Source organism: Labrus bergylta, chromosome 6, assembly GCF_963930695.1.
Source record: "Labrus bergylta chromosome 6, fLabBer1.1, whole genome shotgun sequence".
NCBI lineage: Eukaryota > Metazoa > Chordata > Actinopteri > Labriformes > Labridae > Labrus > Labrus bergylta.
The window spans coordinates 4858410-4872517 of NC_089200.1; the positions used below are offsets into that span (position 1 = coordinate 4858410).

Genomic DNA, 14108 nt, shown 5'->3' on the forward strand with positions numbered 1-14108 from the left:
AAAAGACAGGAGTGAAGGATTAAACCTCAAGAAGTTCAATATTTTAGTTAAATTGAATCAGATTTCATCACATACATTTCCTATAAGCGGCTGAAAAACACAATATTAACAGCATATATTTGACTGACATGTCGTGATTGCTTTAATGGAGTTACAAAGACTGGATAAAAGGTTCAGGAGCGACCGAGACAGACGGTAAAATGCATTGACCAGACGAGTACAAGAAGGTTGTCTGTGGACTAATGGGATAAAAGGTTAAGGGGAAATAAAGTGTGTGTGTGTGTGTGTGTGTGTGTGTGAGTGAGTGAGTGAGTGAGAGAGAGAGAGAGAGAGCGAGAGCGAGAGCGAGAGCGAGAGAGAGAGAGAGAGAGAGAGAGAGAGAGAGAGAGAGAGAGAGAGAGGAGTACTGAGGTGTGAAGGCCTTCCTGGTTAAACCTGTACCTTTTCTTTTAAAAGAGACATTTTCACTTTCAGTTAGAACATTACTCGCTGTCTTTCCTTGTTGTTCCTGCTTCTCTTGACTTTCTCTTAGTAGCTTAAAGCTGAGTGTCAGACACTTGCACTACACAATATTGTAAGTTGACATAAGTTATGTATTTCCCAGCACGCATAAAGCGAGAGAGACTGCAGATTTACACCCCCTCTCCCTCCCTCTCTTTCTCTCTCTCTTAGTGTCTGGTTTCAGTCATAACAACCAGTGTTTCATGTGCTGCAGAAATCTTCCAGAAGAAATATCTAGTCTGGCTTAACAACTGTTTCCTTATCGATGATGCTACAAACACTACAAAGGCCTTATCCTAAAAATCTGAAACGTTGTTATTGAACCATGCAGAAGTTGGACAAGACTCAGGAGACTTCCATCACTCAAGAGGAAATAGGAGAACATCCCCTCTACTCCCAGTTTTATGGACACATTTTTTACATGTATTGTGGTTACACAAGCACAATGATGACAGGCTAAACCGACTATTAACCCCCAAAAACACAAATGGCATTGGGAAAACGGACTCCCCCCTTGGGTTTTGCTCCCTGGCCATTTGAACCATTTTTCTGGCTCTGGAAAATTCATTTGAAAAACAGAGACGACTGCCAAACTCATGGCAAAAGGTGACGTGATTGAACTTGACCAGCTGTCAAATGTCAAAAGCTTTTTAAAAATATTCAAAGTGAAAAGCTTGAATTAAGTGTGATATGTCTAGTCCTGCCAAAACTCTGAATGTCACAGATCAAAAAAAGGCTCAATATGGGGGTGATGTTATTTGTTCTGTGGCCATTTATTCCTAAAACATGACACGTCAGGCTCTGAGAGGAAAAAGCAGATTTCAAAAGGACAGGCACTTCCTGGGTGTGGAAGCTCTTGGTTTTTTATTACACCTCGCACAATACCACAGCTAATTAAAAGTGATGGAGGTTTGGTGACATCATGCCTGGAGACATCAATCTCTTAACAGCTTAAAAACAGTGATTCAAATAATGATAACGAGCTGTGAAATGGAAGAGCGATGCACAGAGACGGTACATGAGTCACTCTTTTTCCAACCACAACATTGGAATAATTGCACCCGAAGCCAAAGACCGTAACTCATCTCTGCTATGATGACTATACAAGTCATCAATCCTTCCTCTTACTATTAATCGACACATCTCACACTGATTACAGATCTACCTCCTAGTCCCGGTTTCTCTCTGTGGGAGACTTTTTAAGACTAAGTTAGAAAAGGATGATGTTAGGTGTACTATAAACACACTTTTTTTTAACCCAAACACAAATCAAATTTTTGCTTTGTTGTTTACATGCGAGCATGGTCACTAAAGTGTTTTTTTTCTTTTCAGCGTTTTGCATCTTAGGAAAATTCAGCCAACAGAATGATTCCTTGACATAAAAACATCCTCTGTTTCTAAATCAAATCAAACCAACCCCAAAACCCCGTCTGCAGTCAACTACCGCTAAAACATAATCATGACACAAACTGTCACCTCTCACACCACAACATTGTTCAACAGCAACATATTCAACACATACCACTGCTCAACTCCTCAACTCTCTTCTACCTCTCAAGTCCTTCTTACAAAGCAACTTGTCTCCCTCCCCTTCTCTCTTTCTCTCTATCGCTTCTTGTATCCTTTCTTAGGTACTTCGTATAGTTTTGTAATGTATTTGCTGGTTGTAGTCTGATGTGTGTCTATTGATGTCTTAGTATTTTGCTGTCTTTATTTATTTAAATTTTTTTTTACTGTGTTTTGGAGTTGTTGTCCTGACCTTGTCTGTTTGTTTTTTTGTGCCTCATTTGTTATGTATATGTCACCAGTTTGTCACTCTATTGCATCTAATAAAATAAAAAATAAATAAACCTGCCTCTATTTCTGATTCTCAATTTAAGGAGAATCTAAAAAAATCACAGGCTTTCATATCAAGTGTCCACAAGTTTCACTCAAACATTCAAACAGGCCTATTTGAGTCCCTGCATTCGTCTTGTATGTCCTAACAGCTTGCATTACATTAGCCTGGTGTTTGTTTTAGTATAATTGCAGTTCCGTCTTAATCCGTTTTTCACTTCTTGTTTGACTTAGGCCTGGGCGATATGGACCAAAACTCATCTTGATATTGATTATCTGAATGGTGATACTCGATATATTTCGATACGTATTTTATTAACAGTGAAAACACGTGGAAAAATAAACTACCTGTTTGTGAATTTAAAAAGTAATATTATAAAATAAAAATGTTCCTTAAATACAATAAGAGAGAGAGAGAGGAGGAGCAGGGTGAAGAGGGACAGACAGTCAGTCATCATCAGTGAGATGAGAAAAAGGTGACCTGGTACCTCTGTAATGTTTTTTTAATGAAACATAAACTATATCCATATTAAGGATGTTGTCTTACCCTAGATCTTGTTTGAAAATATATCGATATATCTTAAAAACTCGATATATTTCCCAGCCCTAGTTTGACTCAGTTTTTAATTAAAGTTTGCTTATTTGTCTGAGTTTAGAAGTATCACACATTAAGAGGAAAGTCCGTTACTCAGTCTAGATTGAGGGCAAAGTTAAGGGTTAAATGTGATCGCATGTCAGACTGTGACGTACCAGTTTCCAGGCGTAGCTGACGTTGTACGTGTCTTTGGTGTTGTCCCGGAGTCGGTTGGTGTGCCAGGACAGAGAGGAGTTGACGGGCACAGCGATGACCTGACTGCCCAGAGGGAGTCTGCACCAAACACACAACAACATGAAGAACAACTCAACATGCACAGAAATGAAATCATTCTTGTTTTAAATGATGAGCGACAAAGATTTTTTTTGAATTCATACAGGTGTACTCGTCTTTTCTTACCCGAGGATGTTGTGTCGGACAGCAGGGAATCCTGGGATATTCTCGTAGTGGATGATGTCAGTGTGCAGCGGGGGCTCGGTCATCAGGTAGGGTCGTGTCAGAGATGGATGCATCAGCGTGTAACCTAAAGAGTCCAACACCAACATCATTAATTACTCAAAAAACAACACTTAATAATAAGTATTAAGTAATAATCACTATTTGAACATTATTCCATCCACTCTGCAAGTTAACATTTAAACCAGTCTTTGAAATCAACATATCATACAGCACAGCACACAGCTCTGTTCAGTTTGTCAACTCCTTTTGAAGAAGACTGAAAAAAACTGTTGATTCAAAGAGACACAATGAGTTAGCATCGCCCATAGTAGCTACAGTTTGATACATACAACCGATGACACGAGGATTTACTGCCACAAGAGGATACATTACTAAATTCACTTTTGCAAATTTGCAAAGACTCTTCTCAAGTTAAAGTCAGGAAATTTTACCACCACCTTCTTTAATTGAGCGCTATGAACAAACTCCAATGCATGAAGGAAAGATATTACATTTTTAAAGTCAAAGAAATGCAAATATTTTCCCTGCTTGATATTTAGCAAAGTGAAATCAAATATTTTTGATCCAGAAAGTATCGCTTTTTGACAGTCCCATTAAGAAAGAGGGTGACAATTTCTGGAAAAAAATATTAAGGAAGGAATTTGGTCTTCTTTTCTTTAAAAAATTAAACGGGAATCCAAAAGAATATCTATATTTTTGTAATGCTGCGCTGTAATTGCATTAAACATTTTGCACACACTGTGTCGCTCTGGATCCAAAAGCATGTCATCAACAAAAGCAGCTGAGAAAACTTCTTACAAACTCGTGTATTCATAAAGTCACAGGATCAATGTGTAGAAAATCATTCCAATACTCTGAGGTGTTATTTGAAATTCCAGGCCTCTTGTCAGTGCTGTATTTAACTAATTATATTTACCCAGACTGTAATTGGCAGCAGACTATTTGTATGGCGGCTAATAACTTTAATGAGAGTCATTTGTCAGTGTTTACAGAGTTGCTGCACTAATAACCGTGGAACGGTAATAAGCTCTAATTTGATTCCATATTTATTACAATAACAAACATTTAGGGGGTTTAAAAAGGAAACTTGTTCAATGGCACCGCGGTGGAGCAAAGAAAAAAATCACACAGCTGCAAAACAAATCACAAGGAATAATTAGGTTTAATGTGAAAAATTCAGCTGTTAAACACTTCAGGTGAGTAAACATGAGAAAGTCTCCTCTTGTCTTCTTCTCTTCACACAACCTTCTACATCAACAGCTCAGCTCACCTCACTTGATAAATATAAAATTCTAAGCTTTGACAATTAATTTTTTTATACCGATGTCCGCTTAGTGTATAAGATAATCCATGATGCTGCTCCCCCAACATTGAAAAGCTTTGTGAAACTTCGCTCTGAGCTGATAAGCAGATCGTCAAGGTCTGCCTCTAACGGAGATTGCAGTATTCCTAAACGTGGCTCCGCTTCAGCACAATCTGTTTTTTTTTTTTTCTTTTAAAGCCATTAAAGAACGGAATAGTCTTCCAACTAGTCTTAAACTTTCCACAAACTTCTGCACTTTCACCTGGGAAGTCAAAAAATGGATTTTAAGGAACCAGTCTTGTCAGCAATAATGTGTCATCTTGACAACCTTTTAGATCTCTCAGGGAAACTTGTACATAATGTTTTAATATCTGTAAATTGTCTTTCTTATCTCGTATGAAATCGAGAGCTTTCTTTCAAATATAAAAAAATGAATGCGTTGAAATGTAGTGCTGTCGTACTGCAGAGACGCCCTGGACTACAATTCTTGATTTTCAAATATAGGAGATATATTTGTTGGGTGAAAACCCCGGCAAAAAACGATTTGCAAAATAATCGACATTTACCAGGACTCACTTTGCAATCTGACAGCTCCTGTGAGGAGATCTGATCTGGTTATGAAACATACTAACATTTATAATTCAATTAATTATGTATAGGTTAAGCAAAAAAGATCATCAGTAACAACATTGATTATTTCTATGACTATCTTATTAAAGCCTGAAACAGCTGCTGGTAAGGTGTCAGACTAGGTGATCAATTGCACGCGGCAAAAAAAACCATCCTGTTTCTACATTTCCCCAGCAAAGATTCTCAATGAGTTATACTTTTTTCTTCAGTTTTTTTCAAAGCAATCATTTCAGCTTGGCAGGAGGAAAAAAAAGAAAAAAGCTGCAATGTTCTTGCAAGCCAATATTACCTAATATGAGTAATCAGTAGCTATACTGTCATCCAGAGTCTCTGTCCAAAAGTGCCAATGCTCTCCAGACCTACTACGAGCACAACTCACCTGCTGTACAGTACCAGCAGTTTAGTCAAAACCCCCCTCAGCTGAGGCCAAAACAAACCAAGAGCGGACATGAGCGCTACCCGCCCTGCAATGTGGCAGCGCGCTGAGCCGAGGCTGAACTGACACTGTAATGCCAAAGAAGTGCCAGAGCTACAGAGAAGATGCCAATTAAGTCTAATAAGGCGTAATGCCTGTGGAGGAAGTTGAGAAAGACAAAATAAAGTGTAATTGTGCTTGTATGAGAAACAAAAACATGGAAATAAACTCCACTTAGCATTTGGAGTGTTTTCTCTGTAGGCCTGTGACTTATAAAGATTGATACCTCTGGAGTTTGTTGAAGTCATAGAGTCAGGGATGGGCAACTTTGGTCACAGCAAGGGCCACATTCATTTAATTCTCACCACCCGAGGGCCAAATTGTAGTACACAAAAATGATTACAGTCGATTATGTCTCAAATTTAAAGGCTTTATATGTGATTTTTCACACTTAAATATAATAGAAATCAAGTATATCCTCTGAAAATAACTCTGTGAGTCATGACTGTCTACAATGGGTGTAACACCCGAGTCCCACTGTCTGTGATGTTTTCAGAGTTTTCAGAGTCCTATCTTCACTTTGTTTACATCGCCCGGACGGCCGGCTGACTCCTCCCCTCGTGTATAAAAGTTGTTTAATTGAGGGACTAGAGAAAAGAAGAATAACATACTGTACTCACTGCTTAACTGTGTTTCTAGATCACGCTCATTTCAGGTAAATTTACATGCAGTGTGAAGATACCAGCATAATAAAGATCGCTAGCATTAGCATGCTAACACAACAATGCAGCGCAAGTTGTTTTGGTTTCATGCTGGTGCTCAAGGGCGACATCTGCTGGATCAAAAAATCACATATAAAGCCTTTAACTCAACATATACCAGTGATCAAATATTGTTATGGACATATTTCTGTTTTTTATGATTTCATGGCAGATTCATGTTTCCAATTAATTGACCTGAGGGCCACGTTGGATGTTGATGGGGGCCGCCAGTTGCACACGCATGTCATAGGTTGAATCATAACGTTCCCTGATTGTTGCTTGTTTTGTTACTGGCCCAGTAAGAGGCAGTACAACTGATTGGTTAAGCTGTGTTTGTTGTATTACCCAGCAGACCTGTTATTAGTGCACATGGAGAACACTGTATTTAGAGAACAGGCAGTCAGGACCACAGGATGGAAAAGACACTATTTCCTGCCTGCTGATTCCTTCAGTGATCAACATGAGAGAGTGCATGTGTTGAAGAGATCTCTGCCATCTCTCCTGTCTCTGTGTGGACTGACCTTTGTTGTCAATGAGGAAGGTGTAGGAAGCCAGCGAGTCTTGGTAGTAGGTGACATCCTCCAAAATGTAGGCCAGGTTCACATCCACCCCAACCACGCCCAGGAGCAGGTTACCAAAATAACAAGGCCGGCTCACAGTCATAATAAACCCTGGAGAAAGAAAGAACAAAGAATCTAACTCATGCAACACCTGGGGTTTGTTTGATACACTTTTCGCTTTGATATGCTTTTCTGTTTTGATCTTTTTTAGCACATACAGATCTGCTGAGCTCATTCCATTGTTATCTGTGTGCAGAGTATAAAACTGTTCAATCAAATAAAGGGAAGATCAATACTTCTCTCATGTTGGTACAATATATATCAACCTAGAGCCAACATGGCAATTAGCTTAGCCTAATGTAGAACTAACAGCATCCAAAGATCATGAATATCAAGTTATGTTTCAATTAATTTGTCTCCTTTGGCAAAAGTTCCAGCATGTTAAAGAACAGCTTTAATGTTTTGACATTTGTGTTACCAGAGCTTCTAAATAGTCAACTTTAGAAGTGCTGGAAGGCTGATTCTTACTTTCATACAGAGCTGTGTTAGCTGCTCCTTGTTTCCAGTCTTTAAGCTAAGCTAATTGTTGCATACCTCTCGCTTTGTGTGAAGCCTAAAATTTGAGACTTGTGTCAGATTTCTCTTCTTACTCATTGGCTAAGATGAGTTAGTTATGGAATAAGGGGGGTGGGAAAACCATTCCTTCTAGTTTTTTTTGTGATTGCAATTGCTGATAATTGATGATCTCTAAACACTGCAGGAGATTTCACTTTGGACTGGAGACTTTTGGAGGTACTCAGAGCCAGTCGATATCAGAAACCCAGATCCAAATGAAGTCAGAGAGATTTCACCCCGCTTATAGTCCCTGTTAGAGCAGTGTTACTTAATGAATATTTCTGATTAATCTAGTGATTGCAGCTTTCAGAAGACTATTTCACATGCCAGCAGACTGTTTTGCATCATCTTTAAGGGTCTTTAGATCTTCATGGAAATGTCGAGAAAAACATGCTGGAGGAACCGTTCTATCCCTTTCGAAATAACTAACTTAAAAATGTTGGTGAATGTGAAGCTTTTCAGTGTAATTATATTCATTTATCTCATTTTAGTAGGGACCAGAACAATTTTCTAATTGCCCAGTATTCAGTTGTGGTTCAATGTGATGACTTCCTGTCCACTTTGGTCCACACTCACCGTCTCCCATGGGGTCAGAGTAAGGCAGGCTGAAGCGAGCCAGGTCGATCATGCGGTTGGGCAGGTTGATGTAGAATCGGCCCACTGTCGTCTCCAAGTTGCTCAGCTGGTTCAGCACCATCATGCTTCCCTTCACCACCGGCATCGTAGAAGCAGCTCCCGCCGATCCGGACGAGGACGCCGCCAGGGAGCGGTCGCGGTCGCGGTCGAACATTCGATCGACGCCGTATTTCACCGAATTCTGCTCCGCGAGATCTCTCAGGAAGGCCAGCTCCTTCAGGCCGGTGACTCCCTCTGAAGGAGGAGAACATGGGATGAAGAAAGAATGAAGGGTTAGATCGAGAATGCCGATGTCAGATTTGTTTGATTCAAATCAAGCTGGTACAGCAAGTAACTGCTCACATGGCTACAGGCGTCATCAGACGAGTAACATGACTTGAACAGGTTGGTTGAAAAAAAAGAAACCTACGAGTAAATGTTTGAGTTTCATACAAATTTGCATATGTATAATTTCTTATTAAAGGGAATACAAGTCAATATTAATATAAATGTGTAATTATATGCAGGTTTGAAAATGAAATGTATGTGCATATTTGTGTGACAATACCCATGAAATATTTAAATTAATCCAATGTAGAAATGTGGAAACCTCAATTTGCATTGAACATAGGGGCTACATATATCCCCCTTATCTCTTTTTCTTTTTTGTCTGTTTGTTTTCTATTTTATTTTTCTATTATAGTTATTTATATTTATTTTATTTTTCTATTTTATTTTTATTTTTATTTATTTTTATTTATTTTTATTTATTTTTATTTATTTTTATTTATTCATTTTATATGTATTTTATTTTTATTTATTTATTTATTTTATATTATATTTATTTTATTTTTTCTCTCTCTTATTTCATTGTTTTGATGTGTATGTATGTCTGTGTATTCATTTCTAAAGATTTTGCTGCTTCTTTTCTTGGGGGTAGTTTATTTTTTCTTTGACTCATTCAACATCTTATGTTGAAAACATGTTTGTTGAAATGAAATGACCATATGAATGAAGCAACTCTTGGGAAAAAAAGAAAAATAAAGTATAAGAAAAAAAGAAAAGGTTGGTTGAAAGGAAAGCTACAACGAGTTAAATGCTTGTCACTAAAGGGCTAATTACTCATGACAGAATAAAGAAAAACTGTTCCATTCTGCCTCTAGCTGTACTAAAATTCATTTTTCAAGGAGATTCTTCCACCAAACAGAGGCCAGATTCAACAAGAATCTGTCCTCATGCAGTTCACATGGTTTAATTCACCACGGTCATAAATCAGTTGACAATGTCACAAGGATTTCCTTAACACATTTGCCATCAGCAGCAGAGATTATCCGTTCACTCATGCAGGCCCCGACTTGTGATCCTGCGTCATGATCTCGACACGCTTTTTATTCCTAAAATCCCAGGCGTCTGCCGAACGCGACTGTCATCTGTGAAGCTCAGAGATGACAAACACAGATAAATCCCTCTTCTTTAGAGAGAAAGTATGCAGCTGAGAAGTTAACGCAGAGCTCAGGCTCTATGTTTCCATGCCTCATAAGGTCATGTAGAGGAGGATGGAGAACTGCGGCTTGGACTCTACAGCTGTCACCTGGAGCAATTGGCATCCCGCGATTCATTGGGAAGGACAGCGCACACAATGTCTGCTAGTATCCAATCACTGACTGGATTAGAGCAGAATTCCTTTTTAATGCCAAGGCTCATCACGCTGGGCAACTGGGGGAGGGGGGCGCGACGTCATGGGTGGCAATGTCAAACCAGTAAAGAAGAAAATGCTGATTGCACAGATTTCCACCTGTTTTTATCAAGGAGGTAGTGTCAATTCCTGCTCATATTTCCAGGGATAATCCAATGATCACTCAAACCAACTCATTACAATATCTTAATAAAATAAAAAAACACTACATTTTATAAGATGCCTTTTTAAAAAAAACAGAAATCAAGAACCGTTCAGCCAAAGTTCAATATTCTGTTTTAGTCATTTAGCTTCCAATGTTAACAAAAGGAGTATTCGCTCATCTGATTGAGGATCTGATATCTTTGGGGCCAAGGGGGTGTCATATGAAACATTTTGAAAACATTATTTTGTGCTTTAGAAGATTGTTGATGGAACCTTTTCAGTGTTTAGTGACCTTTCATTTATTTATTTATTTATTTAACCTTCGTTTCTCCAGGTTAGTCCCACTGAGATCAGAGATCTCTTTTTCAAGGGGGAACTGGCTGAGAACAAAAACACTAAAAAAACATACAGCACACATTTCATAAAAAGCTGAAAGAGTTGCATAAGGAAAGTCTGGATTTGTGCCTCTTCTCTAAGGATTTGAAAATTCAGGGTACCTAAGGTTTGAAGTTTAAAATCGGAGTTCAGGTTGTTCCAAGCAGAAGGTGCAGACAATCTAAAAGCTTTCTTCCCCGACTCCGTTCTAACTTTGGGAGCAACAAATTGCACAAAGTCCAACGAACAAAGGTTGTGTGTTCCATCTTTCAGAATGAAAAGAGAGGAAAGGTAGTCCAGAATCAGTCCTAGAATAGCTTTGTGAATTAAGATACACCAATGTCCGTGTTGGCCTGTTCCTAAAGCGGTCCTATTGAGTTCAGAATATGACGTAATGATGAGTAAGAAGAATTAAAAAAAGTGATCAATTGAAGTAAAATCAGCTATTTGCAAAAGATGTGCAATTTGGGGTTAAAACATTCTCTAACGGACAGGAGAGCAGCTCATTCAGGTAATAACAAAGTTATTCACAGTAGGCCGGCACGCACACACACACACACACACACACACACACACACGCAGGCATACACAAACAAACAACTGTGTATTATACTGCCAAGGGACTGCTGATCTCCTTGAACAATCAGCACTTCAGCTTTGGCAAGAGATGCAGGAAAAAAGACACACACACACACACACACACACAAACGCACACAGAGTGCCGTTCAGCTGTGTGCAACAGCCTCAGCAACAAAACAAATATTTTTTTGTGGGATATGCAATGCTAATAAACTCAGAGGACGATAGATTTCCGCATCCTTTTCATCATGGAGCTCTTTAAACAGCCAAGGTCCTCCGTCACACACACACACACACACACACACACACACACACACACACACACACACACACACACACACACACACACACACACACACACACACACACACACACACACACACACACACACACACACACACACACACACACACACACACACACACACACACACACACACACACACACACACACACACACACACACACACACACACACACACACACACACAGAGCAGCACGCCCTTTGAAGTCTCACTCTCCTCACTTAGATCTACCTCATTTCCATTCTTAGATGCAAAAGCAATCTGTATTGATGGTGGACTAATGCATGTACAGCAGTGGTGTGTGTGTGTGTGTGTGTGTGTGTGTGTGTGTGTGTGTTGCAGGTTTTAAAGGAGGCAGATGGATGGACAAGGACAATAAGAAAGGGAACAAAAAAACATACACACCACACCAACAAACAGAAAAAAGCCTTTGAGGTTTCTGAGCACCTCTCTAACCTTCAGTCTTCACTTAAAACGTATCGAGCCAAAAAACAAATATATCTGCTGCAAAGAAACCCGTCCAAACAGAAGAAGACTGTTGATCAAAATTTAGCAAGTACAATCCTATGCAAATGTTGTACGGGCAAATATCATGATGTAATACAAAGTGAGAGTACTGTACGTTTCGTTAGCTAGCAAACTGTCACTACAATTACTGATTTATGAGCAGCGATGACGAGGCGTCTTCCCAGAGCTAGCATACCGGCTAATAGACAGCATTTCTTACAACTCTCCTGGCAGGGGTGGAGCAGCGATTTTAAAAGTGCGGGTGTTCTGACGCTAGTATATTAGCATCCTCTAGCAAATCAACACATTCTGTTTCCTATTAAAGGCTTTATATGTGATTTTTTTGATCCAGCAGATGTCGCCCTTGAGCACCAGCATGAAACCAAAACACCTTGCGCTGCATTGTTGTGTCAGCATGCTAATGCTAGCGATCTTTATTATGCTGGTATCTTCACACTGCATGTAAATTTACCTGAAATGAGCGTGATCTAGAAACACAGTTAAGCAGTGAGTACAGTATGTTATTCTTCTTTTCTCTAGTCCCTCAATTAAACAACTTTTATACACGAGGGGAGGAGTCAGCCGGCCGTCCTGGCGATGTAAACAAAGTGAAGATAGGACTCTGAAAACTCTGAAAACATCACAGACAGTGGGACTCGGGTGTTACACCCATTGTAGACAGTCATGACTCAGAGTTATTTTCAGAGGATATTCTTGATTTATATTATATTTAAGTGAGAAAAATCACATATAAAGACTTTAAAACATAGTTTCAATAGAGAAGGATAAAATAAAACAAAGAAGAGAAACATATTGTGGTGATTCTCTAACAAATTTTCTTTCTTCAAAAAAACATCTTGGGGTAGTCAAAAAACTTTAACGTCCAATAACTAATGTTAGCTGACACATCATACAACAAGAGAAAGTTACAAAAGATAATTAGACACTGACTTTACGAACATCCATTGTGAGTAACACAGTTAGCTCTAAAAAACGAGATTCAAAACTGCTCTGTGATGCTTCTATTTATTTTTTCTTATTGCCTTATGCCTCAGTCTCTTTACTTCCGGTCTTCAAATATAATGCGCTTTTATTTTGAAAAACTGCGAAGGGGACTTCCGTTACATCGTAAAGTTACGGGAGTAAATAAATACAGCTAAAAGAAAAGAGAGGAGATTTGCGTTATTTTGTGAGGTGGATTTATCCTAAAAACATGTTTGGGTGACTAACTCTCTTTCAGAAGGATGCTACATGTAGCATGTATCCATTTGTTAGCTCTGAGCTCTGACTCAGCCAGTTATGAGTGACAGGAGGATTAAATGCATGTAACTTTAGCGCGCTTCAACTGTAACCAAACAGCTATGATTGGCTTAATTGTCACTTAATAAATCTTACTTGACCAATAAGTTTTCATCAATGACTCCACTGGTAAAAAGTGTGGGGGATGAAATTACGTTTCAGTGAAACACCCACGGGTGAGACGCGCCTGTCTCCTGGTACTTTCACTAACATTACAAAACAGTATTAATAAGCAAACATGAGCTGAATGTCTGTGGGCAAATACAGTTAGCTTGTTGAGCTTGTTTACACAGCAAAGACAGCTCGCAGTCTGAGCATGACAAGCAGATGATAATTCATTTAAACCCACTGTATTTCTAAAAGAGTAAGGGTGACGTACCATTCATGAGGGCGTAGGTGAGGATCATGACGGAGTTGTTGAGGTGTCGGTTCTCCTCTCTGACCACACTGAGCGTCGCCCTCTTCTCCTGCTCCGAGGACTCTCGGGACGTGATCCCAGATGACAGATAGATGATCACCATGTCTGTGGCTGAGAAGAACACAGAAAACAAAATCACCACACTCATTCTGATCGATCAATGCAATAAGAAGGTGACTGAGGCGGCACACAGATAGACGCCTGTGCACAGCGCAACAAAAACTGTTTTCTTACTGGCGCTCTGTTTCCAGAGACTGCTGGTGTTTCGGAGCAGCTGGAAGGCCTTCTGGAAGCCGACCGCGTGTTGCGTGGCTCCATCAGAGGCCTTGATGTTGGAGATGAAGGTGCTCATCTTCCTCTTGGTCTCACTGGTGGCCGGAGAGAGCAGGCTTTTGTAGCACTGGTCCAGGAAACAGGAGCGGACCGTCTCCGCTACTGACAGGATGGAGATCTGGAGAGGAACGATAATGGTACATTGAATGCTCTGTACACTTGT

The 14108-nt window shown here is 39.5% G+C and overlaps 1 protein-coding gene across 1 annotated transcript in view; it reads right to left on the reverse strand.

Annotated features, from left to right (window-relative positions):
• cachd1 (cache domain containing 1) overlaps window positions 1–14108 on the reverse strand; it is a 95720-nt gene that overhangs the window by 22439 nt on the left and 59173 nt on the right. The window contains exons 7-12 of the mRNA XM_020654945.3: window positions 13847–14063; window positions 13574–13723; window positions 8252–8545; window positions 7022–7171; window positions 3332–3455; window positions 3088–3205 (exon numbers count right to left, since the gene is read on the reverse strand). Coding sequence (XP_020510601.1) covers window positions 3088–3205; window positions 3332–3455; window positions 7022–7171; window positions 8252–8545; window positions 13574–13723; window positions 13847–14063 — 1053 coding nt within the window. The remainder of the gene's footprint in view (window positions 1–3087; window positions 3206–3331; window positions 3456–7021; window positions 7172–8251; window positions 8546–13573; window positions 13724–13846; window positions 14064–14108) is intronic.